General features: G+C 48.6%; 1 protein-coding gene across 2 annotated transcripts; it reads left to right on the top strand.

Annotated features, from left to right (window-relative positions):
- Positions 1-384: 384 nt before the first annotated feature.
- On the top strand, positions 385-23,051 carry VCP (valosin containing protein). Of its 2 annotated transcripts, none has more exons than XM_064404505.1 (17): positions 385-556; positions 5,448-5,559; positions 5,935-6,107; positions 7,858-8,000; positions 11,002-11,132; positions 12,821-12,952; positions 13,367-13,469; positions 15,200-15,333; positions 15,587-15,722; positions 16,712-16,824; positions 17,420-17,584; positions 17,692-17,814; positions 18,892-19,104; positions 20,397-20,705; positions 21,568-21,723; positions 22,049-22,203; positions 22,593-23,051. In XM_064404505.1, the coding sequence occupies exons 1-17, from the start codon at positions 540-542 to the stop codon at positions 22,696-22,698; spliced, it is 2,421 nt and encodes an 806-aa protein (XP_064260575.1). In that variant the 5' UTR covers positions 385-539; the 3' UTR covers positions 22,699-23,051. The 2 variants fall into 2 exon arrangements, with proteins under 2 accessions (XP_064260575.1, XP_064260576.1); XM_064404506.1 differs by lacking the exon at positions 385-556 and adding an exon at positions 3,775-3,793.
- Positions 23,052-27,973: the final 4,922 nt, after the last annotated feature.

The raw sequence follows: 27,973 nt of genomic DNA, 5'->3' as shown, positions 1-27,973 counted from the left end.
TCACCCCGAGCGGGAACGAGGCCGCCGCCACTGGCGGGAAGAGGCGCGCGCGCGCGCCACGCCCCTCCCCATTGGTCCTGCTCTGCGGAGCTGCCCAATCAGCGGCGGCTGTGGAGGCGGGACTTCCCTCCCGCATGTTCCCGTCGGTGGCTCTTCGCCATTGGCCGCGCGGCAGCTGTCGCTCGAAGGGAGGGCCGCGCTGCGATTGGCTGCGGGAAGTGGCGCCTGGCTGGTGACGATTGGCCAGGGCGCACAGAGGGGCGCGGCTCAGGCGGAGCCCTCGGTCTTTTTTTTTCTCTCTCTCCCATTGGCCGAGACCGCGGCCGGCCGGAATTTCCGATTGGCCAGCGCACGCTGTTGCTAGGCAGGCGAGGCGGCGTGGGCGGGGCTCCCCTCGCCGATGAGTCGGCGCTGAGGCTCAAGCAGCGCGGACGCCCCGAACCCTCCGCCCGCCGCCCGCGACCCCCGCGACCCTCCGGACTCCCCGCCCGCCCCGAGGAGCCGCCGTCCGCCGCCCCTCTCCCCCTCCCCGCAGCGCCATGGCCTCGGGATCCGAGTAAGTGCGGGCCCCGCCGCCTCCCCGCGGCCTAGGCCCCGCCGCGGCCTGGGCCCGCTCCGGCCTGCCCGCCTCACCCGGGGCGGCCCGCGGGGCCCAGGCGGGCCCAGGCGGCGGCGGAGCGGGGGTGAGCCGCGTCCCGCCGCCCGCCCCGCCGCGGCCGGGCCTGCCCGGGAAGTGTCGAGTCATGGCGGGGGGGCGAGGCCGGGCCGGGCCTCCCGCCGTGCCGCGGCCGGGCCTAGGGCCGCCCGCCCGCCGCGCCCGCAGCCGCGGAGCGCTTTGTTTTCTGCGCCCGGCCCGGGCTCCTTGTGCTCGCAGCGGCCCTGCAGCCGCGGCTGGCGAGGCACTCGGCGCTGGCCCAGGCAGACATGTTGTGGCGGGCATGGCCGAGGCCATCGGCGCTGTTTCCGTCTCGGGTGTCTTGGCTCGCTCCTGCTGGCTCTGCTCGGTTTCAGGCTGAGGATCGTCTGCCGTGCTCCCCAGGAGTGAGCAGCAGTCTCCGCACGCAGCCCCACGTGCATTTTGAGCGGAGTGAAATAGAACCCAAAAATAAATTTTCCCAACCCAGAAATACTCAAAGTGGCTTTTTGACTTCCCTAGAGGCACTTTTGGTCCAGTTTAGTGTATTTTGGTGTTCTTTGAGTATGTTTTCTTTTTTTTTAACACCTCCTGGAGTCCGAAGCTGCTTGGCCCTGCGGGGTCAGTTCCAGCGAGGTGTGCCAGGCATCCCGTGCCTGCCCTGGAAGGGACATTCCCAGACCCCACTTGTGCCGCTGGGCGAGGTTAACCGTGTTTTCAAAAAGGGTTTTCTACTTCAGCAAAGTTTTTCTCACCCACGCAGGAAGAAGGAAAAGTTAGTTAGCAGCTGGAACACGGTTACTTTTTAGATGCCATTTTTTGTCACAGCTGCTGGCAGCCATCTTGCTGAAGCGAGCCTCAGCATGGCAAGGAGCATTCCAAAAGCTAAGGGAGTGTGGTTTCTGAAGGGATCCCTGTTTTCCTCTCCCAGCCTGTCTGAAACTGTGTTGAAAACTTGGCTTTTCCACAATGTGTCTAAACTCACCCCTGGGTTCTCTTGCTTCAGTGTCTGTAGTCACCACAGATACTTCAGATACTTCACTTGGGGATAAAAAATGCTTTATGGCTTTATGTTTTTTTCTTTAATACCTACCTGGGAAAAGCAGTTTAGCTGTAAGTCAGATGTTCAGATTGGTAGGAAATTGCTCACAGGTTTTATCTGGGGAGTGATTTCACAAGCATGGTGGTGAAAAGTCACTGCAGTGTGCAGAAGACGTGGCTGATTTCACTTTCGGTACTGCAGCTGGAATCTCTCTGGGAAGTGGCTTTTTCCTCCTTTTTGGCATGCACTCGAAGGAAGAGCTTGTTTCCTTACTTTAGCGGGGGCTTTGGAGGTTGGTTATCATTGTCAGAAGGATCACTGGTTGGTAACGACTTTCTGCCCTTGTTCTTCATGCCCTGCCCTGTGGTGCCTCTGGGCACTATCAGCTGTTGAACCAGGGAAGCTGTGACACAGAGGGAAGCCACCGACTGGTGTAATTAAGTCCATGAAGCTGTGCCAGGGGAGGCTGAGGCTGGATATCAGGAAAAGGTGTATCCTGAAGGTGGTCAGTGACTGGAACAGGCTCCCCAGGGAAGTGGTCACAGCACCAAGCCTGGCAGAGTTCAGGGGTCATTTGGACAATGATCTCGGGTACTTGGTGTGATTGTTGGGGCTGTCCTGTGCAGGGCCAGGAGTTGGGTTGGTAATCCTAATGTGTCCCTTCTAGCTTGGATTATTCTGTGATTCTGTAAGCTGTAGAAAGTCCCTCTGGTCCTCCCATGTGTGAAATGAGGCTGTTGAGCTGCTTTACTGACAGGGAAAAGGAGGCTGAGGGAACCTGTTAATGGCTGGCCTTTAGGGCTAATACATATTTGCTTCAGCTTTATAGATGTCTTGCACTTTATGTGCAAGCTTGGCCATTTGCTGTGCTGGTGATTGTGTCCTCACTTCTGGCCTCTGTCTAGGAGCAGCTTAATACAGACCTTGAATTACCTTTTAATTCCAAAACAGCTCTGAAGCTACGTTTTGTGTTCTGTTTGTCTCTTTGTTAAGTCAGGGAAAGAAAGGGAAAGCGTGTGAGGGAGCTGACAAATTGGGGAGGTCACCGAGGTGATGTGGAGGGTTTCCACCAGGCTGTCTCTACCAGGAGCTCATCAGGGAGATTCAAAAATTACCTGGGTTAGCTTTCTGTCCCTGGCCTTTCCCAAAGTTTCCTGGCAGGAGAGAGTCGCAACCCACACCTTAGGCTTTCCTGCTGGGTATTTTGTTTGTGCTCTCCTCCCCACAAATTTTGGGGTTTGTCTGAGCGTGACTGAGGTGCACAGATCTCTTTTGCCCTGTTCTTTCACCTGCAGCATGAGGAACCCTGGAGAGAGGCAATGAGGGCAAACAGGGGTGGTAGCAATATTGTAAATGGCTGCTGAAAGATGGGTAGTGCTTGTCTGTCTAAGCCTCACCCATGTCTGCAGGAGAAATAACATCATTTCCGTGCCTAGGTGACGTGTAATTTTGTAGCAGCTTTGTTTTTTCCTCTGCAGACCCGTGGGGTCAGAGCACTGAAGCTGACCCTGCGCATTTAGCTCCCTGGATGCTCTTTCTTGAGCACTTTTATTCCATTTTTAATGGCTCCAGTCCTTTTTGATCACTCTTAAATGCATCTGATATTGATCCAGCCCTCAGTTCTTAGGGAAGTGTAGGTTCAGTTCTTCCATACTAAAACTTTTTTCTCTTATTTAGCAGAACCAAGTGGATTCTTGCTGTGTTTTTCTGCGCTCTTGTGTGTCAGGTGCTATCCAAACTTTCTCTCCAGTTCTTTGCAGCTTTTGTTTTGTGTAGAGTGTTCCTTGAAAAGCTTCCAATTGTTAACCAGTTCCTCTACTGTTTGTTTTTGATCTGGTGTCCCAGGCTGGTTTTTTGGCTGTGGTAGCACTCCCTGCACCCCAAGGGACAGACAGTTTCAGCAGCATTTCACATAGCCAAAGTCTGGCAGTGGTTTCTTATCAAAAGGCCTTGGGATCTGCATTTTGTGTGCAGAGGGAGGAGTTACAGTCACACTCTGGATAACCCAAATAATGAGTATTGTGTCTCCTGGTGTCCCTTAGCTGAAATCTTGAAATCTGTGTGCTGGGTTAGTTTCCAGTGTCCAGGAGCTAAAGAGGAGACAAAGTCCTTACCAAGTAGGTTGTTGGTTTTTATGCACTGTTTAACCATAATCTGCCCTGATAATGTATTTGTTCAGTTTACTTATTGCTCTCCCAGTTTTCCTGGAAATTTCAAGCTTTTTAGGACTCGCAACAATACCACATTTTTAGATTGATTGTGGAATTCATGAGCCCTTTCCAGGATTTATCCAGCAGCTTTTATTGTGTTCTTTTTTGCTCATACAATAGATCTGCAGTGTCTTGCTTCTTGGACTCTTTAATAAAGAGAGGAAAAAGGTAATTTTCAATAGTGCTGGCAGTCCAGGAAATAAAATCTTTTACAACTTTTGTTCACTTAAAATAATATTGCCTGTGGTTTGCAACATGTTTCCTGTGATACCAGTGTTTAAAGGGAAGCTTGAAAACCTTTTTGAAAGCAGGCTGGCTGCTTTCACAGGCTTGCTTGGTATTGTTTCCCCTTTTACGTGGCAGAGAAGGGAGCCAGCACTGCATAGCCTGTCTTGGAAAAGCCTCTGTCTTGGGGTGGAGAGGGACCTGGGTAACATCACGCCATAGGTATGTCACCCTTCTCTGATGGACTCTTAAAAATGCAGTGAAAGTGCCAAGTGCTGCCATTTCCACTCAAGGATTGGTTTCTTCTCATCCCTTTCTGTCTCTGAAAGGGTGAGATGGAGCCAAAGTTACGGCTGCTGCCATTGTCCACAAAGCCAGTGCTTGCTGCTTGCTTGGGTCAGAGGAAGACTTTGTTTTCCTTTATTTTCTTTCACAATCGTGTCAGACTATGCATTTTTGCTCTTCTCTTCTACATTTTCTCTTCTGACCTTGGACATTGGCAGAGCCACACACTTGGAGAAAGTAGTCAGCCCACTGGGGAAGGCTATAGCACTCTACCTCTGTAGTGTGGGGCTAATGTACAGGAGCTTCCAAGAGCTCCTCCAGAATAAGTTGGTTCCAATTCATATTCTGTCATAGAGTGAATTACTTGCTGTATTAGGTCCTGAAGACGAACAGTTAATCTGCCCTTCCTCCATTTCCTTGATCTTTTACTTGCTCCAGTTTGTCAAGGGAAGTGAATTATCTCTTGTATTTCTTGTGACATTATAGGCCAGAGCTGCAGTGACTTTTGTGAAGTTATGGAAAATGGCTAAAAACCCCCAGCACAAAATCATTTTCTATAAGCACTTGAATATTTCTACAACTTGCTGGGTTTAACAAACAGGCATTGACAGGCTAAACTCTTACAACTCTTCCTATCAGGGTTGCCACAGCATTGTCCTGTAATGCCGCTATTTATCTGGGATTTGACACCAAATAGACTTGAACTTTTGTTTTGTTGGCAGCAGTTACATGTGATTTCAGATGAGTCTGACTAATTCATTGAGGCAAAACATCTTACAGTCAGCAAGATCTCACTGACCACTTCTTTTCATAGATAGCTTCATAGCTGTATTCATTGGAAGCTCGTAGTTACATTTACTGACAGAAAACGTCCTCCCTTGAACTCCTGCAACTGGTCCCTGGGAAGTAATGTTCTCCTTTGTGCGACAAACAAGTAGAGTTTAAAAAAGACAAGACAACAAAGAAACTTTTAGAAAGTGGAGATGAAACCCAGGGGTGGCTGGGCAGGGCCAGTGTCATTCAGGCTCATGAGATGTGTTTTCTCTCCCAGCTCTAAAGCCGATGACTTATCAACTGCTATTCTGAAGCAGAAGAACAGGCCCAATCGGTTAATTGTTGATGAAGCCATCAATGAAGACAACAGTGTTGTGTCACTGTCCCAGGTGCGTCATCTGTAGAAGCATTTAATCTGGTAATTTGCAAGCTGTTGCTGTCTGTTAACTTGAAATGTAACTTTGCAACATGAGTACAAGTGTTTGCGTCAGAAGCTACAGCTGTTACCACTGAGGGAGGGCTGTCTTGCTTCCTGACACTTCTCCTTGATAAATGCTTTTTCAGTGTCAGTTTGTTGGATTCGGTTGAGCTTGTGCCCTTCCTCTGGTTTCAGCATTGGCTCTAGACTACTGTAGTAAGAGTCTCTGTCCTGTGGATTTAGTATATCACTTCTGAGATGTAATTTCCAAGGTCAAATAACTCTCCTGCAAATACTTGAATTCCTGCTTTTTCAAAAGCTTCTTCTGACACTTTGCTGTTCACAGGCAAAGATGGACGAACTGCAGCTGTTCAGAGGAGACACTGTCCTGCTCAAAGGAAAGAAGAGGAGAGAAGCAGTCTGCATTGTTCTGTCAGATGATACCTGCTCAGATGAGAAGATCCGCATGAACAGGGTTGTTCGCAACAACCTGAGAGTGCGCCTGGGTGACGTGATCAGGTGAGGACACAGTGTTACCTGGGGAAGACATCAGCAGCATCACACATTATCTCATAGTGCCTGAGCTGCCTTATTGCAAAAACAAGTTAAAACCTGTTAGAAATGAATGCCAGAGAAAAGAGGAATAGACAAGTAACAAGATTAAAAACGCCCCAGGGATGTTTATACTCCTGATTTTTGTTGTAAAAATCATTATTGAATTAGGAATGCTTAAAAAATGTTGCAGGGATTTTGTTGTGCAGCACTTGTGGGAAGTAGAATCATAAAATTATTTTAATTGGAAGGACCTTATGTATCTCTGGTTACAGGAGACAGGTCCCATTCTGTGATGGGAGTGGGTAGAATGGTAGCACATGAGCATTTTCTGAACATAAAAATGGTAGTTTGCAGGTCTAAATTAGGGAGGGCTAACAGCTTCTCCTCCTCCTGAGCATTGTCTCTAGAAAATGAGAGCCTGGTTCTGACACTAGACTTTCTGAGGTGATATCTGTATTAATTTTTAAATATAAAATGAGTTTCATACAAATTTAGTAGATGAGAGAAATGAGTCTGTTCCATCCATCCCTCTACCTCTAAAAATCCAAGTTTTAAACACTACTGTAATTGGTTCAGAAGGGTGCTTTTTGTCTTTGCATTTAAAGTAGAGATGAATTCTTACTTTAACCTGATGTGGGATTCCTGTTGAAGTCTCTTCTAGTGTGACAGCCCATGCTCTCCTCTCCTCTGTTAGCACTGTGTCTGTAGTGATTCTCAGCTTCCCAAACGTGTTACCAATTGTCTTGATTCATTGCAAGGTCAGGAAATTTTCATTCACTTGCCCTCAAAGATTTTCTTGCCAATGTTTAACTGCTTATAATGTTACTGTGTCCAGGTTTCTGCCAAAATCCAGATTAATATGCAAACACTTCCTGTTTGTGGTGTGTCAAATATTTTCCTTCTGGGACAGTCTCTCTTGTCTTTTACCCTTTTGCTATGTCCTCTCTAATGCATGTAGTAAAAAAAATTTGTTAGGAGTCTCTAATAAAAGTCAGATATCACTTATGAAAAGCTGTGTACTCAGCTGCAGTTCCATGGCTTTTCTCAGCTAGTGAAGCCAGTTTCTGCCACAGCTGGATACTTTGAGCTGTTGCTACAGTAGGCTGTTGTGCTACATTGCAAAATAATAACTGTAGCACATATTTAAAAGGGGAGAGAGCTTTCAGCCTTTAACCTACTCATCAGCCCTCACAAAGTGAGACTGACATACACGTGGCTGCAAAGGTTTCCCCCTGGTTGGTACTGTGAGAGCCTTTGCTTGGAATTAGTTTTGTCAGCAACAGGGACTTAGGGCACTGTAGTGAGAGAGAGGAGGGAAGAAAGTGTTTTCCCCAACTCTCTTTTCCTTGCAGCTGCTTCTCCAGTAGCTTGCTGAAATAAAAGCTACCTCATGACTCTCACAGGTCTTTAGGCTATGTTAGAGATGTGTGAATGTGGTAAAGGGGTCTGCAGTAGGGTAGGAGGAAGCTATTAAACTCTCCAGTGGTCTTGGACAGGGTTGAAGGGAGTGAAGGTAAGTGTGTGCTGTGAAGACTAGCTCTTGGTGGGGATGATTTTGTCTTGTCAGCACTGAAATATTTCTGTGTGGGTAGGAAGTCTCGCCGAGGCTTTTGATGGTCTTTGGATGTTCTTTCCTGGCAAGGGGCATGTCTTTTCTTGTCCAGGTGTAACACTGAGGAGTAAGTCCAGCACTAACTGGAGTTTTCTTCTGCAGCATCCAGCCTTGCCCAGATGTGAAATACGGCAAGCGTATCCACGTGCTGCCAATTGATGACACAGTAGAAGGGATCACAGGGAATCTCTTTGAGGTCTATCTCAAGCCCTACTTCTTGGAAGCTTACAGACCTATCAGGAAAGGTAATAATGCCTGTCACTGAAGTCCTCATGGCTGCAAGTGTGAGCTACTCTTGAGACTAAGTACAGAGAATTTCTAGAAACTTGCACAGATCTCCATGAGGCGTTAGACCAGCATCAGTAGGATGAGATTTTGCTAGTGGTCATTTAAAATTTTCCATAATCTTCAGGAGTGATTGCTGCTGCTGGCTGGCAGAGTAATTTGGTAGGTCTCCTGCATTTTTTTTAGCTATATGAGATGGGAGAACACCAGAGAGGCTCAGGTGGAACTTGGGAGAAAATCTCATTAAACTAAGTTGCTGCTGTGTGATGTAATTGGTGACTTGCCTGTATATTAATCAATTATTGTGCTTATCCAGTTTCATCATAGTCCATCCTTATTAATGTGGTAATTGAAAGGGACTCAGGTTCAGACCTTCACATCTGGAGTAGTGGAGTGGGCTGCTGTGAGGTGCTGAATGTGGTGATATGCATATAGCTGCCATAGAAGTGATCTCTCACCTAAAATCAAATCACCTTGACCCATGCGCTGGGCTTTTCTATCTTCCCACATCACCCACAAAGTGCACACGGGTCCTTGAGGAAAAGCAGAACAATGTGTGGAAAAGCAGAACCATGTGTGGGTTTGCCTTTGCCTAAGTCAGCAGTGACCCAGACTGTTTATCCCAGCATATTTTTATGTGCACTGCAGGAGCTTTGTCTCCTTCTACAGCATGTAGAAGTGTTGGTTGGGGAGGGGCAGTCACCACGTGGCTTTTGCTAAATGTGTGTCCCAAAGTTTGCTTGTTCCTCCAGGCTTTGCTCTCCATGTAGTCATGAGCAGTCCATTGCATCATTTGGTTTTCCATGGGCTCTTGTATGATGGGGGATACAACACACCCTCTGAAAACCATGCTTTGCCTGTCCCTGGGAGTGGAGTAGCCTCAGTGCCTGATGTTTTGTCATCAGGTCCAAATACCTTTTTTTCCTCTTAGAGTATGGAATTATATGAAACAGGCTTCCAGTGTACTGGGCCAGGTCCCAGCACATTGCAGTGATTTGTGTCTCTCTGGAACTGCCAGCATGACAGCACACCTTTATGCACATATTTACTAGTTTTTTAGGATTCTACACTTGTTTAGGAGTGAAATGACAAAATGTTTTAGGTAGTCACTGGCCTGAACACTTTCCTCTGTGGGTCATGTTCTTAAATATATTAACTGTAAATTACCTGAATCACATTCAGCAACATGCTGTTTCACAGCACCAAGCTTGCCAGAATTCCAGAAGCATTTGGACAATACCCTCAGGCACATGGTGTGATCCTTGGGCCTGTCCTGTGCAGGACCAGGAGTTGGATTCAGTGATCCCCATGGGTCCCTTCCAACTCGGGAAATTCTGTGATAAGCACCAGCCTGGCTTCAGTTGTATTGAAAGGATATTAAAAATCTTTAAAATGCTCAAATGCTACTGTGATGAGCCTGGCATCTGAAGACATGGGGAAAGAAGACATCGGGAGGGAGATGTGGGAGAGGTGCAGTTACCAGTGGTTCCCAGTGGATGGCTCCCGAAGCACAGGGCCGATGGCAGTGCTCAGTTCACTCCTCAGATTCGTCTCAGGACCAGCGGTTCCATCTCGTCATAAGCCACTATTGCAAAGAACAGCACAAAGATCACGTTAGCCCAGGCAGCAAGGACAATAAACCTTCCCACAGGGGACACCTACACCGAGTGAGGTGTTAAAAACACACCCTGAGAACAAGCACAAATAAACACTGTCAGCAGCTACTATTATATACTGAATGCTTATAACAAATTCGGCTTAACATGTTCTGCTCAGATCTGTTGTTATGCCAACCCTTTTTCCCTGTGGTGGCTGCCAAGGACTGTTGTCCTTCGATCCCAGTATGTGATTAAATATCAGACAGCTACTCATTCACCACCTGACCATGGGATGGGGAGCAGATCAGGAAAAAGGAGAAACTTGTGAGTTAAGAACATTTTTGTGATTGAAACAAAGTAAAAAATAGTGATAGTAATAGTAGTAATGGAAAAGACAGGATGAAACCTAAAAAGGCAGGTGTTGCATGACACTTGAGACAGTTGCTCACCACCTGCTAATTGATGCCCAGCCTGTCCCTCATCAGCGTGTGATGTTTCCCAGTGAAATCCCCACAGTTCATGCCCTGGCCATGGTGTTCTGTGGCATGGAATATCCCTTTGGGCAGTGTGGCTCAGCTCTCCTGGCCATGCCCCCTCCTGGTTTCTTGTGCTCCCTGCCAGAGACCAGGAAACTGAGCAGGGCTTGAGCTGGGGTAAACACTGCTGAGAGCAGCTGAAACATCAGTGTGTTATCAGTGTTATTCTCTACTCAATCCAAACCACAGCACCAAACCAGCTACTGGGGAGAAAGTGAGCTCTGTCCCAGATGAACCAGGACATGTATACCAGCTGGCACCCTGACTAAATTCACTTATTTGGAGTAATTTAAGGAATAATTGGGGGGATGAGTAGAAAACCAAGCACACTTTTGGGGTTGTGTTCATAACACTCCTGATGTACCATGGATGAAAGTACACTATAGGCACAAGTTGAAGTTATCCAGGGTCTGTAGCCCAGTGCAGCCAGGAGTCACAGTGCAGTGTTCTATATTATTCTGCTTCTGGAGATAAACAGTTATAGCTAGTATCAACTAGTTTCAGTAAATCCAAAATGAATTTTTGTCGAGTTAGGGCTTTTTGCCTGTTCTAAAAATGTTAAATTGAAACTGAATGGAAAAAAAAAGTGATTTCTTGCCTTTGAGTTTTGTATTTGGGCAGGGTATTCTTTTCTATCGTTTGCTGGTTTTTACTGGATGAAATTTGAGAACTGAAACAATGCTCAGGCTTTTGCAGTGGATGCAGCTCTTGAGTTTAACATGCATAGCAGTGTTATAAATGTCATAATGTGGGGCTGCTGGTTGTATGGGGGTCGACATTTTACAGATGTGGGTTGCAACAGGCCACTGACGTGTGGGGTTTTTCAGGTGACATCTTCTTGGTGCGTGGAGGGATGCGTGCAGTGGAGTTCAAAGTGGTGGAGACAGATCCAAGCCCGTACTGCATAGTGGCTCCAGACACAGTGATCCATTGTGAGGGAGAGCCCATCAAACGGGAGGTGAGCAGAGCCCTGCCATGTGCTTCTCCTGCTTGATCTCCTCTGTCCAAAGCCTGTTTCTGGGCAGTGCTTGAGGGCAACAGTGTTTGCAGTTCCTTTTTTGACATTTTATCTACTGAATGTAATGGTCAGAAACTCTGGTTTCAGGAGATGTGCTGCTGCTGAAGGTAGTCAGAGAAAGGTACTTCCAGTGTCTTCCTCATATGCTGAAAGCACCAGGGGGTAGGTTTGCTGATGAGATGCCATGCTTTGGCAGCAGCTGTTCTGCATCTGCTTCCAGATATTTCACACTGTGCTTGGATGCATCCTTTGATTCCAGTGTTCCCTTGATCCATAGCAGAGAGAGCTTACAATGGTGCTAAATTTCGTGCCACGTGAAAAGAAAGTAATGGGTGCTTTTCCCGAGAGAAACTTGAAATCCTCAAATGGTTTACATTGAAAAAAATAAAAATTCCCCAGTTCATTAAGGTGTCTAGCCTTGAGTGTTGCAACCTTGTGGCTGCCTGAGGGGCTTGTCTGACAGGTTTTGGTGACCTTACTGTACAGAGTAGGAAACATGAAGGAGATGAGCTGAGGTGGGTGCATACTTCATTGAATAAGTGCCTTTTTCTGCCTGCAAATAGTGTGAGTGCTGGTTTGTTGTAAGCTGCCTTCTAAAACACCTCTGTGACCCTTGTGAGACTGCACCTGGGCACTCCATGCATCCCGCTTGGCCTCTTCAGGCCACAGCAGAAATAGACAGTAGTAAGTTCAGCCGAGGCCACAAAAATTATGAGGACCTGGTGGTCAAGAATGAAGGAGGAAGGACTGGGATCATGGGATAATCCAGCCTAGAGAAGGGAAGACAGAGGCCTACTGGCAACTGCCTGATAGGAAGGGATAGATGACTAGGCTTCTTCTGACAGCTGTGCCCAGGAACATGACAGGCTGCACTAATATAAGCTGGATCAAGGGAAATTCCCAGTAGATACTTGGAAAAATGTTTCCCCCAATCCTGGAGCAGAGCCCAGAGACAGCAGAAATCTCCAAAATTGAGACCTTCAGTGCTTGTTAAGTCCAGACCCTGAGTGACCTGCTTGAAGTAAGTGGGACTTGAACTGAGCCTCTCCGACATTCTAGGCTGTTATTATTTTAGTGTGGCCTAAATAACTGAGGCCAGTTGAGGTTTGGACAGGTAAATGGATGAATACTGTAAGGGAAGAGTTGATTGCAACTGATCTTATCCATATGTCTGGCCCTTAACATTCTCTGCTAATTGAAGTCATTCTCAAAAGGTAACACTGCATCTGAGTAACTAACTGGCAGTTAGAATATGCCAAATAGATAGCATTTACTCTAAGGAGTAAGTATATTTTATACTGACATTGTCTCTTGTTACTTCCATTAGCCCCATCAAAGAGTCACAGAGCTTGTTTTGTGTTAGAGTCTGTAGGGAACCTGGCAGCAGAGGCTGTCATTCCAGAGGGTGGGCTTCAGTGAAGTCTGAGTACGTGCAGGCAATTCTCTTTATATGTCTGGGAAGACAGAGCTAAGAAACAATTATAGAAGACATCAGGAAGACTTGAAAGTGAGAATCTCAAGACAGGCAAGAAATGTCTAAAAAGCCATATTCCTGGCTTCTGTAGACTGGGAGGGGTTGTTGAGCTATTGTTTTCACTGAGATGTTCGGTGTATTTCCTCCCGGGTAGGATGAAGAGGAGTCGCTGAATGAAGTGGGCTATGATGACATTGGTGGCTGCCGGAAGCAGCTGGCTCAAATCAAGGAGATGGTGGAGCTTCCCCTCCGACACCCGGCTCTCTTCAAGGCCATAGGGGTGAAGGTATGTCCCCACATGCAGGTGGATAAGTGGGCTTGCCCTGGGAGATGTCTCTCCATGACAGAGATTTAGGAGGTATTGGAGAAGGGAATAAATAATTTGTGGTGTGGGTTTTTGGTTTTTTTTTAATGCCAGTCTTTGGAAGGTATTTGCTTATGTGTTCTGGACACAGAGTGAAACACTGGCAGCTTGTAAAGCAGAGTGATGCTTTGAATCAGCGCTGCCAGTTACTGGCAGGGTTTTTGTTGTGTGTTGTGTGAAGTAGTAAAGGGTGTTGATAGCAGTGCTGACATGGCAGCTGTCGCATGAGTTTGCATCACAATTTCAGACTGGCATTATCAAATGCTTACAAATTCATTGTGAATCTGCTAAAGCAGTCTTATACTCCCAACCTGAGTCCCTTGCCTTTGTCCTCAGCCTCCACGTGGGATCCTGCTGTATGGTCCTCCTGGCACTGGTAAAACACTGATTGCTCGAGCGGTGGCCAATGAAACAGGGGCTTTCTTCTTCCTGATCAACGGTAAGTTTTGTGGCTGCTTTGGCCCCAGGTCTGCTGTGTGCTCTTTTGGTAAGAAGTGGTGTTAACAGGGCTTGTAGAGCCACACTGTCGTCCTGACATCCTTCCTTACCTCTTTCATACTTCTGGGGATACTTGGAAGCCGTTTGTGTGGAAATATCTGTAGTGGCACTTCCCTGAAGCTCGACTGTGTTGTAGCAGAGTGATTGGAAGATTGTGCTGAGACATGGGGATTTGGTGTCTGTCTGTCCATTTCTGTTGGTGAAGGCAGAACTGGCAGGGCTTCTGGCTTTGCTCCCACCATGTTCCATTCAGAAAAGAAGCTGCTGCTGTGGGTTCCTCTTTCCCCTCAAGTAAAGCACAAAGACCTCTTTTGTTTCACAGTATACTATTTGGAAGGAACCTCCCTGAAAACTCTAATGAGATCCTTTGGACTTAGCTACAAGTGACAGAGCTCCTATTGTTAAGTCTCACCTGCAGCTGTTGAGGTGGCTACTAATTGATACCTAGTAAGGACTGATTCTGAATTTTCCACACTGCTTTTCTGTTCCATTTTAATTGGTGCTGGAATAAGAGGGCGTTTTTACTGAAGGAATGCAGCTTTTCTTCTGCAGTTTCAATCATGTGACAGTGAAGGCAAAGGACAGTATAACACAGTACAGCATTGACCGGCAGTAGGATTAGGGACTTGCTTTTATCTCAAGAGAGTGAATGTAAATGGGCTAATTTTAGCCACATGTCACCCCGTCATATACTTCCTCAAGTGTGTGGAAGCTGTCACTGAATGCTAATGGACCAGCCGTTTCTTTAGATGCTTGTGAATCTATTGCATAATAAAAATAACGCTGTCAGAGTTAGCCATGCTTTCGCTGCCTGCTGGCCCCAATCTGGAGCTGCAGGCAGTGCTGCAGATGGAGCTGATAAGAACTGGTGAGTTACCTGTAATAAAGTACTCAGAGCACCTGCCCACACCTGTGTCTCTGCAGCTGGCAGCTGTCTCTGCCCGAGGGCCAGGTTTATTTTTCTTGGATCCTTCAGAAGCATATTTTTTCTACCTTACCACTGCCATCAGCATGATAGCAAAATCTGTAAAACAGAATAAATCTCTAAACCTGCACTAGTGTTCAGCAGTTGTAGATGTCAGGGGAATGCTGTCCATCCATTTGGGACCAGTGTGCTTACACACTTCAGTTTTGTATTTAACCTTTGAGAGGAGATGGGGGTTGTGTTTTTTTTTTTTTTTGTTTATGGTTGTTTTTTTTTTACTTTTTTAAACTAGTTTATAAGATGATACAGAGGTAAATGTATACATGTGTAAAGTAAGCTAAAGATGGCTTCATAGAGCTTTTTCCTTCCCTGTCCTAGTAATTCATCACCTTATAATTTGATTGCTTCTCTTGCAAGCTAGGACTGGCATTAACTGTGTGTGGTGGCACATTACAGAGAAGCTCACCAAGTGTGAAATAGGGTAAGGAAAGAGGCAGCTAAAGGTCGCTCATTGTCTAGTGCTGCATTCTCTTAGAGTAAACTGGAAACACCAAAATAATGATAGAAACTAATTCTGCATGCTGGTCTTGCCTTTCAGCTGCAGATTTAGTGAATTTGATTGATAGTATTTGCTTTGGCTTGAAATATAGCTTGTCCCATGTGGATGTTGTACTAAAAATATTCAGCTGCGTGTTTTTGGGGCTAGCTGCCTCTCTTCTGAGTGGCACAGCGTTGCTGTTTTTTAGGTCCTGAGATCATGAGCAAGTTGGCTGGTGAGTCTGAGAGCAACCTGAGGAAAGCCTTTGAAGAAGCAGAGAAGAATGCTCCTGCCATCATCTTCATTGATGAATTGGATGCCATTGCTCCTAAGAGAGAGAAGGTAAAGAGAACCTGTAGGAGGTAAATTAGCATGTACTTTTTTTGGTAGCAGCTGGCATGAGTCTCTGCATTTCACTGCAGAGTAAAGCAGCATTTATTTAACACCTGAATTCAGCTGGGCAGCAGGAGGGTTAGATACAGTTCAGGATATTTGTTACCATCTTGTGGCTGCTGTATCTGCCGCTCCCATGCAGTGCCGGCTGCCGTGCTCCTTGTAGAGCTGCTGGTGTCAGCGCTGCTTTCTGTCCCCACAGACACACGGGGAGGTGGAACGTCGCATCGTGTCTCAGCTGCTGACCCTCATGGACGGGCTGAAGCAGAGGGCACACGTGATCGTGATGGCAGCCACCAACAGACCCAACAGCATCGACCCCGCGCTCCGGCGATTCGGTAACCGCCCCTGCCCTCTCTTCCCTGTGTGTCACTCACTTTGTGACAGGCCATGCTTCAGGGGCCCCATAAGGATGGAGCAGAAAGTCGTGCTGAACATGTGTTACATAAACTATTGAGTTGTTTCCAGCTCCTTGCTAGAAATTATTTTTCAGGCTTGCAGCCTTTGATGTCATTTTCTGTGCCATGTTAGGTGAGAATGTGTAGAAATAATACTTCGAAGTGGGAAAAGTGTGCTAGCCTGTATTAGGTCAAGCTATTTCAGGACACACTTAAGGAGGAAATGCCTAAGGGGATGTTCATGCATTAGATTGCAGAAGGCTGTGAATTACCTGATTTGGGTTTCTTTTATTAATGAACAGTACAGTAGTTTCTGAGACTCAGGTATTCAAAACATGAATGTCTGGTGTGTGACCAGTTGGTAGAGTCTGTAATAGCAAACCTATCAACTGTGCAGGGGAAACTGGCCTCTTAAATGTGTAGTGAGCCGTTTGAAAGCACAGCTGTGGCTGGAAAAGAAATAGAGGTGTACATATCTTAATGAATATTGCAGTGATGCCCTGTTTTCCTTGTATGTTTCACCACTTGGGTAATGCTGTGAAAGTTCTAAAAAATAAAATGTCTCAATATTTTTGGACTCTTGTAACAAGGACACAAAGGTAGAAATAAACAAAAATGTCTCATGGTGTGTTGGTTCAGTAGAGCCTATTTCCCAAAAATGTAGCTCAGAAAAAGTAACTAAATGTTCAGTTCTCTTGTGCTGTATAATCCCAAGGTCCTACTGTTAGTCTCACTTTCCCTAAATGCCTGGTACCTTTCCTCCTCCATTGATCTGCCTCTTCTACTGTGCTGATAGATGTTGCAGGCAAACCCAAAACTCTGTCATTTTCTGGTGTTTTGTGGAGTACATCACTTTGTTCAGTCAGAGGAAGGCAGCAGCTCCTGTGGTGTGCAGAATCAGCAGCTCAACGTGTGCTTGTACTCCCCAGGTCGTTTTGACAGAGAGGTAGATATTGGTATCCCCGATGCCACCGGGCGCCTGGAGATCCTGCAGATCCACACAAAAAATATGAAACTGGCCGATGATGTGGATCTGGAGCAGGTGAGTAGTGTGCCATTAGGAAAGCTTGTCTCACTTCCAGTGCTCTGTTTCATAGTGGAAAAATTCTTAAGGCTTGATTTTACAAGTGCAGTGGCTCAATTAGGACAGCCTGAAACTGTATGAACGGGTGATTCCTGGGATGCCTTCTGACCAGTGACCAAAAGTCCTCACTCACTAGTTAGGAATGGCACGGCTAAGTGAAACAAATGTATCATTCCAGTCTGGAAGTGCCTTGCCACTGTCCTCCTGGGTTTGTTTGCTGTGTCATTGCCTTTAAAAATATAGCAGCCCTGAAAAAGCTCACACGCTGTGTGAGCATTGTGGTGTCATTGTGCCACCTGTAAGCTGGATGGTTCCTGTCATCTCTGTCCTGAATGAAGAACTGCAGTCCTCAAGGTTACCTTTCTAAATTCCAGATGCAGATTGGATCTCTGCTAGGCAGTAGAAGGCACAGTGTCTTTACCTGAGTGTTAGCACTTGCCTTGAGTGTGCAGCAAAGCCCTCATGTTGCTCTCCTCCCTTCCCAGTGAGGGACCAGAGCACGTGTTGCTCTTGCTTGTATCCCTGTGAGTCATGGTCAGTGCTCTGCTTTCAGGTGGCAAACGAGACCCATGGCCATGTTGGTGCTGACTTGGCTGCTCTTTGCTCAGAAGCTGCTCTTCAGGCAATCAGAAAGAAGATGGATCTCATAGACCTAGAAGATGAAACCATTGATGCTGAAGTGATGAACTCTCTGGCAGTGACCATGGATGACTTCAGGGTAATGCAGGAGTGCTCCATGTTCTTCTGCTTGTAATTAATTGCTTCTCTGAAGCAAAAGAATGTAACATGTTAGAATTGATATAATACCATTTCTTCTAACAACAGTGGGCTCTCAGCCAGAGCAACCCTTCTGCTCTTCGGGAGACTGTGGTGGAGGTGCCACAAGTTACCTGGGAAGATATTGGTGGCCTAGAAGATGTAAAGAGGGAACTCCAGGAGCTTGTACAGGTAAGGCTTTACAACAGACTTTTTGTTTAGCCTGCTAAAAAATACAATAATAAAATCTAGAATATTTTTAGTTTCCTGTTTGGGCTGCAAACAGAATAAATGTAGAGGCTTTATGGCATCTATTTGTAATGGACTGTAAATACCATGCTGTTCCATCTTAATGAACTTGGGGAGGAAGGCACTGGAAAGCAGCATTATGTTTTCCTGAGCTGAGTCTGCAGTGGCATTTTATGTGGGTGTTGTGCAACATGCAGAAACAGCCACAGTTCTGCCTCTTAAGTGGAGACCAGCAGTGGGACCACTGCTGAGAATCATCCTACACGGTAGCTTTATCTGCCAGGCAGTGGATGAAGGTGCTCATACAGAGAGCTTCTGTAGGGCTCCCCATCAGCCTTAGCACAGGGACAGGTGAGAAGTAATTGAGAAGCCCTTTACAAAAGGAAAGAACAGGACAAGATGTTGCAAATTATCTGTGGAAACTCCAGGTGTCTGCACTGGCATACTTTGGACTGGATACATTCTTGCTTTCAGCTGGCGCTGTAGAAGCCTCCTGACTGTGAATAAAAGAATCTGAATTTTCAGTCTAAAGAATCTAAATTTTCTGATGTTAAAATCATCACCTGTCTTGTATATGACCTCGTTGCTGAGGATAAAGGCTCACATCAGGCACCTTGCTGTCTCTGGAGAGCAGAGCAAATAGGTTAGGTTGAGCTGTTCCCTTTTGCTTCTGCAGGGCAGAGTGAAGCTGAGGTTAAGTGTGCTGGAAAGTACTAAACTGGTATTTGGGAAGGTAATGAACTGTACTTAGTTTCTAGAGATAAATAGGTTGTTATAGGCACCTTTCCAAGACAGTGTCCACTTAGAAACTGCAGTGGCACCTGGCAGGATGTTGTGTTTAATCTCAGGTGTGCTTCTGGTAAAACTAAAGCTGACTCAGAGAAATATGTCCCTTCCCGTGGCAGAGGTCTTGATTGGATGATCTTTTAAAGGTCCCTTGACATGCATACAAGCATTCTGTACTTCCAAGGTAGCCTGTTGTGACTCATCATGGGAGGTCTTTGTTTTCTTCTCTTCCAGTATCCTGTGGAGCACCCAGACAAGTTCCTCAAATTTGGCATGACCCCATCAAAAGGGGTTCTCTTCTATGGGCCACCTGGCTGTGGTAAGACACTGCTGGCCAAAGCCATTGCCAACGAATGCCAGGCAAACTTCATTTCCATCAAGGGGCCAGAATTGCTCACCATGTGGTTTGGTGAGTCTGAAGCCAACGTGCGCGAGATCTTTGACAAGGTAAGTGTTTCTCCTCCTCTCTGTGCTGTCTTTGTGATGAGGTATCCCCAGAACTTTGTCTCCACTGCATCTGTCTTCCTGGTTCTTCTTTGTGTCTTCTGTGTTTTCCCCACTTGCACTGAGAGAAGGTGCTCTTTCCTGGTGTTGGAATTAATCCTCTTCAGCAACGTAGCTGTTGAAACTCTTTTCCCTGACTGCAGTTGCATCTGTCAGCAGAGGGTGATAAATTCCCCTGTGCCTTTGGCAGAGGCTGTGGTTAGGAGGGCACATACATGCTGCTCACCACTGGAAACTTCGATTAACAGCTCATTAACTGTCATCATCTACAGATTTTCAGAATGTCCTATGGGTTCTTGTCCTGCAATATACACAGTTTAGAAAGGAGCTCACTCCTGCTCAGTTGTCCCACAGTGTCATCTCCTGTCCCAGAAGGTGTCTACAGGGATTATCCTGTGAATCCTTCTCTTGGGTGAGGGATGGTGCTACTAAAAAAAAGTAGGCAGGAGAGTGGAGAAAAATTTAGGTGGGAGGGAACCTCAGAGACTGTTCGGTTCAGCTGTTTGTCCAGAGCAGGGAGGTAACTTTGAAATTTCATCAGCTCAGTGCATTGACTTCTGGGCATGTGTGAAGGGTGGAGAATCCCTGACCTCTCTGGGCCTGTGTGCTGGTGTTGGAGCGCTCTCAATGTGAACAATTTTTTTTCTTTATTTCTTACTGGGATTTTCTCAGCTGCTCACAGCTGTGTCTCCAGGTCAGGAGGCTTCCAACACCCTCCAGGCTAGAGGCTGGAGAGGTGTGCATGACTGAGGGCTGCAGCAGGCACCTCCTTGTACCTGGGGTCTTTCCTCCATCCACTGCACACTGTGAATAAAAATCCACCTCCCTATAACTGCATTAGGTAGCTGAAGACAACAATTTGATTTCTCCTTTCCATTAGATATATCTTGCCTGCTTCAGTGCCTGTATAACCAGTTGACATCTTCAGGTGTTGCAGGGAGGGTTCTTGTCCAGCAAAACAGCTCAGTTTTTCACTCTAGGCATTGGAGTTACTGCATTTCTGCCTGGTTCACAATGTTCCCACTTCAGAGAAATCCAACTAGTTGTTCAGGAGAATTTAATGGAGGGGTTGTGTGGTAAGAGACTGCTCTGGAGCAGCTCTTTCAAGTTCTGCTTGTGAAGAGCTTCTGGTACTCCTGAGCTGTGTTAATGGTGAGGAAGGCTTAGTGTGAAGTCAGCGTGCTCCTTGTTGGGCAGTATTAGCATGTAATGATGGTGCTCACTGCTTTCTGCAGGCTCGCCAAGCAGCCCCATGTGTGCTCTTCTTTGATGAGCTGGACTCCATTGCCAAGGCCCGAGGCGGGAATATCGGCGATGGCGGCGGCGCTGCAGATCGTGTCATCAACCAGATCCTGACTGAGATGGATGGCATGTCCACCAAGAAAAATGTCTTCATCATCGGTGCCACCAACAGGCCAGACATCATTGACCCAGCCATCCTGCGCCCCGGCCGCCTGGATCAGCTCATCTACATCCCCCTGCCTGACGAGAAGTCCAGGGTTGCAATCCTGAAAGCCAACCTGAGGAAATCACCAGTTGCAAAGGTAGAATCTGCACCCTGACTACTACTGGCTTGGGTTTCCTGTGTGCTGCTTATGTTTCTCAGAAGCTGTGGACAGCACAGAGGTCTGGAGCCTCATCCATGTAGTAGAATGGGAGAGGGAGCTGGAGCTCTGAGGTTAGGTATCAGCAAAGCCAGAAATTGGTCTGCAGGCACAGCAGCTCTTTGTCACATAATGGGGTTCTGCTTGTGGTGCAGGATCAGAAAAGCCTATTTTGGTGAGGTGGAAAAGATTCTTGCACTCTGGGGGAAAAAAAAGTATAGAGCACACGGGTGTAAAATATAAATTGAAGAGGAGCAGTTACAGTGAGTTGTTGCTGAGCCCTGTCATAGGCAAGAGCTGTGTCCCTTGCCTGGGAAGAGGCAATAGTGCAGCTGAGAGTTAATCAAAGAAAAACAGACATGAAGTGGGAGCCCAAGCTTTTTTATGCCAAGCTTACCTACTTAGTTTCAAAGGAGGTAGCAGTAAGTTGTCTGCCCTCTCAACTGAGGGGGAGGAGAGGAGGAGGTCGGCTGTCTTGGTCTGCTTTTGCCCATCTCTATTTCCAGTCTGATGGTGTTTTGCTTGACTCCTCGTGCTGAGACCTGAGCAAGTCATACCCTAAATCTGTAGGTGCAGAGGCATTTACAGCCAGTTTGTGGATTCTTGGTGGGTGTGAGGAGTGTAGCCTGCTTTCGTATGTGGTTAACTTTTCCTGAAAACAAGAATCTCAACAGCTGATCTTTCCAAAATTGGCCATAGTTAAGACAGCACCTTGATACCCTGGGATGTAAAGACACCTCTCTGTCACTTGAGGATATGAGGTGTAAAGGATGGCCTCTCTTCCTTTTTTATTCTTCTCTAGGATGTTGACCTGGATTTCCTGGCAAAGATGACCAACGGCTTCTCAGGGGCTGACCTGACAGAAATTTGCCAGCGTGCCTGCAAACTGGCCATCCGCGAATCCATCGAGAGTGAGATCAGGCGAGAGCGTGAGAGGCAAACCAACCCTTCTGCCATGGTGAGTGGTACACCGAGCTCTCCCTACCCACATGCGCGAGGTGTGATGTGTTCCTCTGTCATCCTCGGGGATGAGTGGGCTCTGGTGCAGAGCGTGGAGCTGGAGCACTTTGTTCTCTTCTTGTGGGAGGTTGAGGACCCTCCTGGGATGCCTCATGGTCAGCATTGCTCAGGAGGTGCCTTCTGCAGCCCTGACTCATGCACACCTCTCCAGCCCCCGCTTTGGAGAGTGTTGGGAGCCTCCTAACCTGGGGGGAAGCTGTGAGCAGCTGTGGGCCCGTGGAGCTTGGGCACACAGCTCACCTGGCCCCTCTGTCCTGCTGCAGGAGGTGGAGGAGGATGATCCGGTTCCCGAGATCCGCAGGGATCACTTTGAGGAGGCCATGCGCTTTGCTCGCCGCTCTGTCAGTGACAACGACATCAGGAAATATGAGATGTTTGCACAGACCCTACAGCAGAGCCGTGGCTTTGGCAGCTTCAGGTACCTGTGGGGTGTGAAGGCCGGGCAGTGTGGCTCAGCCAGCCCCCGAGCACAGCACTGGGGCAGCTTTCTGGTGGGTTCTGGGCAGCAAACCTCTTTTGCACTGCACATTCCCATTCAGCCTTGAGCACAGAACACCATGACACTGCACGGCGAGTGTAGACTGTGCTGCAGGTTGGTTGTAGCTGCTCTGTTGGTACACCTGAAGTCCCTTTTTTCCTTTACCTCAGATGACAGCCAGCAGCCATGAGACCTTCCCTAAGGCTTCATCCCATTCCTTCTTGCCCATCTTAGTTGTCAATGGGGGTTGGCACGGAGGGAGGGTATGGCACTGAGCTGCAAGGAGGCTTTTAAACAGCTTCTCTTCTCTCCTGTCCTGCTGCATGCAGGTTCCCGTCAGGCAACCAGGGCGGCGCTGGTCCCAGCCAAGGCACAGGAGGTGGCAGCGGGGGCAACGTGTACAGCGAAGACAATGACGACGATCTCTACGGTTAACTCGCTGTCCCCAGTGGACCAAACTCCACATCAGGCCACGTTGTACAGGGAAAAATCCAATGTTCAGTGGACTCTTGGCTTCTTCATTCCTCAGTCAGAACAGTGTAGCTGCACGTCAGACTTTGTACAGGGAATGTTTTCTGCAAACACAAATCCAGAGCGGTGTTCAGTTGGGAGGCAGACAGTGAATTAACAAGGAGGGGAACTGACTTAATTTCTGAGAAATTTCTGTTCTAGTTTATGTGGCAGAATCAGCAGCTTTAGCAAGGGTACAACGCTAGCCTGTATTAAAAAAAAAATAAAACCCCACAAAAAATAATAAAAAAAATTAATAAAAATCCCACAAAACTCTAGCAGGGTCGTGACAGTTCCTTTGTGTGGTGCTGGTGTTACCTAAACCCATGTCTGGTGCTGTGTGAGCACTCCTTGCTCCAGTAGAGCCCATCTGTGTGTGTGTTCCCCTGCTGTGGACAGAGCTGCTCTTCATGCTTAACACCTCTTAGCTCTGTTAATGGAAGAAATGGATTTGGCAGTGTCTCTGCCCGGCCCTGGCTTGGCAGGAAGAGCCTGGCAGCTGGTACCTGCTGTGGCTCTTCTGAGGCTGGCCATGAGCTGTCAGGTCTCTTTCTGCTGTGGCTTTGCAGTAAAGGATCTCTCCAAGAATTCCCATCTCATCCAGGCATGAGGGGCACTTGGAGTGTCTCTGGGGTTGTGGCACAGTGTGACAGCACTGTGGTTGGGGAGAGAGGTCCTTCAACACATTCCCTTGTATCCCAGTTTCTGATGCTTGTCTTGGATCTCTGTTGGAAAGCTGGCCTTGTGTTGTGACCCAGTCTCAGTAGTTGGGTTCTGATCATGTTTTTTCTTCCTTTTCACCTGTTCTGCCTCCCTGCCTTGCTGCTTCCTTTATTTTCCCCTTCTGTGAACTGAAAATGTGCTACTGCTGTACTTGGTTGTTTTATGTCAGGGGAGTCCTGGGGAGCAGGAGCAGGACAAGAGGGTGGTCTGAGGGGAGCAGTGGCAGTAGAATGCACAGAGCTGCTCTTAGGGAATGCAGGAACTGAGGGTTTCTGCAAGGAGGGTGAAATGCAGTTTGTGTGGCAGAATGTTTCCCTGGGCCTTTGGGGCTGAGCTGTGGGGTTTCTGTCCCAGAGCCTGGCACATCTCAAAGGGATCCATCAAGCCACCTGTATTTAAGGGGAGAGGATGTGATGGCAGAGGGACAGGACTGGGCGTGGTGAGAAGGGGCTGGTCGAGCCGTGCTGCAAGGCAATGAAATGGGGAAGGCTGCGTTTAATCAGCACACCCCGCTCTGGGGCAGGAGCGGGGCAGCCCCCGGGGCCGCGCTGGCCGCTGCTGCGCTGTCCCTTTGGGAGCTGCCTGCCGGCACCACCGTCCCTGTCCTCACCCCCTCTGCCGGGGAAATCGCTCCTGCCGGCTCCGGGGGTCACTTGCAGCAGCAGGGTTGAAGCTGGGAGGACTGGTGCTTCCCCTGCCTCACTCCATCCCGGTTCTGGGTTAAACATCACCTTTCTGCTCCAGGGTTGATTCTCCTCCCTGAGCTCTGCAGGGACAGATGCCAGCTTTGCTTTGGCCACAGGGAACCAGACCCAGGTGCTTTCTGCCACCTGGGAAAGGAGCTCTCCAGGACTCCCCAGAGCCTTCCACGGCTTGGACAGGGGCTTCTTCCTCTCTGCCAGTGGGACAAACCACCCAGCAAGTCGAGGGGCAGGACCAGCCTGGCATCTTTGTCTGCTGTGGAGGCTGGGGCAAGGAGGGCATGGGATGGTGCCCCAGCTCCTGGCAGCCCAAATCTTCCCCACTGCCTCTCCAAGTTGCAAATGCTAATTTAATCCAGCAGAGGGACTGGAAAACCTCCTTTCTTCCCTGCCATCTGAGCTACATAGAGCTCCCGGTGAGGGGACAGCACGCACAGGATTTCCAAGAGCATATTTCCCTGCTCTGAGGCTGTGTGGACCTGGTGGGAGGGCTGAGGGTGTCCCCCAGATCAGCACTCACAGCTGTGAGCCTCAGCAGCCCCAGGCGAGCAGTTGGTGTCAAGGGTTTGGCCCCAGCCCTGCCCCTTTCAGGACTCCTCCAGCAGAGACCCTGGTCAGTCACTGCCAGGCCAAGAGCCTTTCTGCAGCACCCTCCTCCCTGCCCAGATCCTTGCTGGGACACTGGGCAGCTCCCAAAGGTGCTGGAGAGGGGAAGATGGTGTTGGCTCAGGCGTGCCCTGCACACTGTGGGATTAGTGAGGGGGAAGCTGAGGGCATCCCCTTGCTTTGCTGACCCCTGTGCCCCACTGTGTTCCACCTGTGGCCCCAGAGCCCTTCACCCCCTGCAGCCAGGCCCCATCAGGACCATTGGACTTGATGGGAGCCACAGTCCAGCCACACTTGATGCAGGGTGGGAGACCTCGCTCAGGCCATGGCGTTGGGGTTAGAGGCTGAGCCAAGAGGCTGGACCTCCTGCACCACCCAAAACCCCTCTGGGCCCAGCAGATGCTCCAATCACCAGGGGGCCACAAGTGACTTCTCTCAGCAGCTCCTCATCCTGCTCCAGGCAGGCATGGATGTGCTGTGGGCATCCCTGCTCCACTGGCAGCACTGACCCCCAGGACATCCCTTCCCCTTGAGCCCCCCAGGCCATGTGGGCCCTCTCCCCATGGCTATCCTTGTCCTGAGGGCATCCCTCTTCCATGGGCATCTCCTGCACTGTGGATGTGCCCTCCCCACTGATATTTCCTGCCCCACATGTGTTGCTTCCCTATGGATGTTCCTGCTCCAAGGGTTTCCCCACCTGTGGAGGTTTGAACCCAGCTGGTGAATCAGTGCTGCTCAGCTGCTCATTCTCACCCCACCTGCCACAGCCCCCCTGGCTGATACACTGGCCATGGTGTTCCATGGCATGGAATAGCCCTTTGGCCAGTTTGGGTCAGCTCTCCACCCAGCTTCTTGTGCCCCTGCTCCCTGCCAGAGCACAGGACCCCAAAAAGTTCCTTTGTCCCTCCAGAAATATGGGTGTTTTCTGCCCTGTGCATCTCCATGGCTTTAGGGTCACAGTAGGATGCAGGATAGAGGCAGGGCCCTCCTAGTCCCGGCCATTGGATTTGCTGCTCACTTCTTGTAGAAATGGAATCACAGAACACCCTGAGTTGGAATAGATCCACCACCACCATTGAGTCCAACTCCTGGCCCTGCACAGGACGCCCCCAGGGACACACCTTGGGCCTGGGAGTATTGTCCAAACACTTCCTGAACTCTGCCAGGCTTGGTGCTGTAACCACTTCCCTGGGGAGCTGTTCCAGAGCCCATCAACCCCTCTGGGTGAAAAACCTTTTCAACCTAAATCTCCCCTGACACAGCTTCGTGCTTGCCATAGGATCAGGAGCACTATACCTTGACTCTGCCTGGGAAACTACCCACTGGAGACTGGGCAGCAAACACTCTGGAAGAACCCTCATTTGTGATTGTTTTCCTTTGCAATTCCCATACCTGTCTCTCTATGGTGTATGTAGGTTTTCCTTCCCACGTTCTTGTGTCCCCTCCATATTCTCTCAGGTAAAACCACCAGGTGCCCCTATCTCCTCCCTCTTCCCTAAAGGATGCCTACTGTTACCAGCCCAGGGGAAACGAGGGCTCACAAAGATGGAACGCAGGAAGGAATTACAGATATGGATGCCTCATCCCTAGGAATGCTCAAGGCCTGGCTGAATGGGACTTTGAGAGCCTGGTCTAGTGGAAAGTGCTCCAATCCATGGCAGGGGGCTTGGAATGAGATGAGCTTTTAGATCCCTTTTAACCCAAACCTTTCTATGACTGATTCTGTGAAAGAAGGCAGATGTAGGAAAACGTTTCTGCCATAGTTTAACTCTCCAAGGAAAAAGGCCAAAGGTGCAGTTATGAACAGCTCCCAACAGATGGCTCCCGAAATACAGAGGGAATGGCAGTGCTGAGGGTTTGTATCAGATTGGTCTCACAAATGGCGATTCTGTTGTGCCAATAGATCCAGGCCAGGGCCAGTTGTGTGAGGTTCAGCCAGGCCCAGTGCTGGGTCCTGCCCTTGGGTCACAACAACCCCAGGCAGTGCCCCAGGCTGGGACAGCGTGGCTGGAAAGCTGCCCAGTGGGAAAGGAGCTGGGGCTGCTGCTCAACAGTGGCTGAACAGGAGCCAGGGCGTGCCCGGGTGGCCAAAAAGGCCAAGGACATCCTGAATGTATCAGCAATGGTGTGGCCAGCAGGACCAGGACAGGGACTGCCCCTCTGTGCTGGGCACTGGTGAGGCACCTCAAATCCTGGGCTCAGTTTTGGGCATCTTATTACAGGAAAGACTTGGAGATGCTGGAGTGAGTGCAGAGAAGGGCAAGGAGCTGGGGAAGGGTCTGCAGCACAAGTCCTGTGAGGAGCAGCTGAGGGAGCTGGGGGTGTTTATCCTGGAGAAAAACAGGCTCAGAGGGGACCTGATCACCCTCTACAGTGACCTGAAAGGCGAGTGTAGTCAGTCTCTTCTCCCAAATAGCAAGTGACAGGACAAGAGAAACAGCCTCAAGTTGTGCCAGTGGAAGTTTAAGCTGGATATTAGGATAAATTTCTTCGTAGAATGTGATGTCAAGCATTGAAGCAGGCTGCCATGGCTGTGGGGGTATTTAAAAGATGTCACAGAATATTTAGGTTGGAGAAGACCTCTAAGGTCATTGAGTCAAACAATTTAACCAGCACTCCCAAGTTCACTACTAAATCACGTTCCTAAGCACCAGATCTGTACATCTTCTTGGAAACTTTCAGGAATGGTGATGTGGCACATGGAGACATCTATAAACCACTACTGCAAAGAGCAGCTCACCCAGGCCCCACAGAGGATCAATGTCACAACAGGGGACACACACAAAGTAAGGTGCTCCTTCAAGCACAGGAACTTGAGTGCAGGCAGAACAACTTTGTGACCAGAAATTATTAAACTAATGCTTATAACAAACCTGCTCTAACAAGCTCTGCTCAGATCTATTGTTACTTCATCCTCTGGGCCCATGCAGGGCTGTTGAGGTTTCACTAAGTGCCATGCAGCCACTCACTCTTTCTCCCCACAGTTCATGCCCTGGCCATGGTGTTCTGTGGCATGGAATATCCCTTTGGGCAGTGTGGCTCAGCTCTCCTGGCCATGCCCCCTCCTGGTTTCTTGTGCTCCCTGCCAGAGACCGGGAAACTGAGCAGGGCTTGAGTTGGGGTAAACACTGCTGAGAGCAGCTGAAACATCGGTGTGTTATCAGTGTTAT

This window comes from Passer domesticus, chromosome Z (genome assembly GCF_036417665.1).
Source record: "Passer domesticus isolate bPasDom1 chromosome Z, bPasDom1.hap1, whole genome shotgun sequence".
NCBI lineage: Eukaryota > Metazoa > Chordata > Aves > Passeriformes > Passeridae > Passer > Passer domesticus.
Note: the sequence above shows the minus strand (reverse complement) of the source record. Positions and strands in the feature narration are given on the sequence as shown.

Coding starts and splice junctions, on each gene's coding strand:
- VCP (XM_064404505.1), top strand. Junction 15,334..15,586: donor TTGCTCCTAAGAGAGAGAAG/GTAAAGAGAACC, acceptor CTGTCCCCACAG/ACACACGGGGAGGTGGAACG. Junction 16,825..17,419: donor ATGATGTGGATCTGGAGCAG/GTGAGTAGTGTG, acceptor CTCTGCTTTCAG/GTGGCAAACGAGACCCATGG.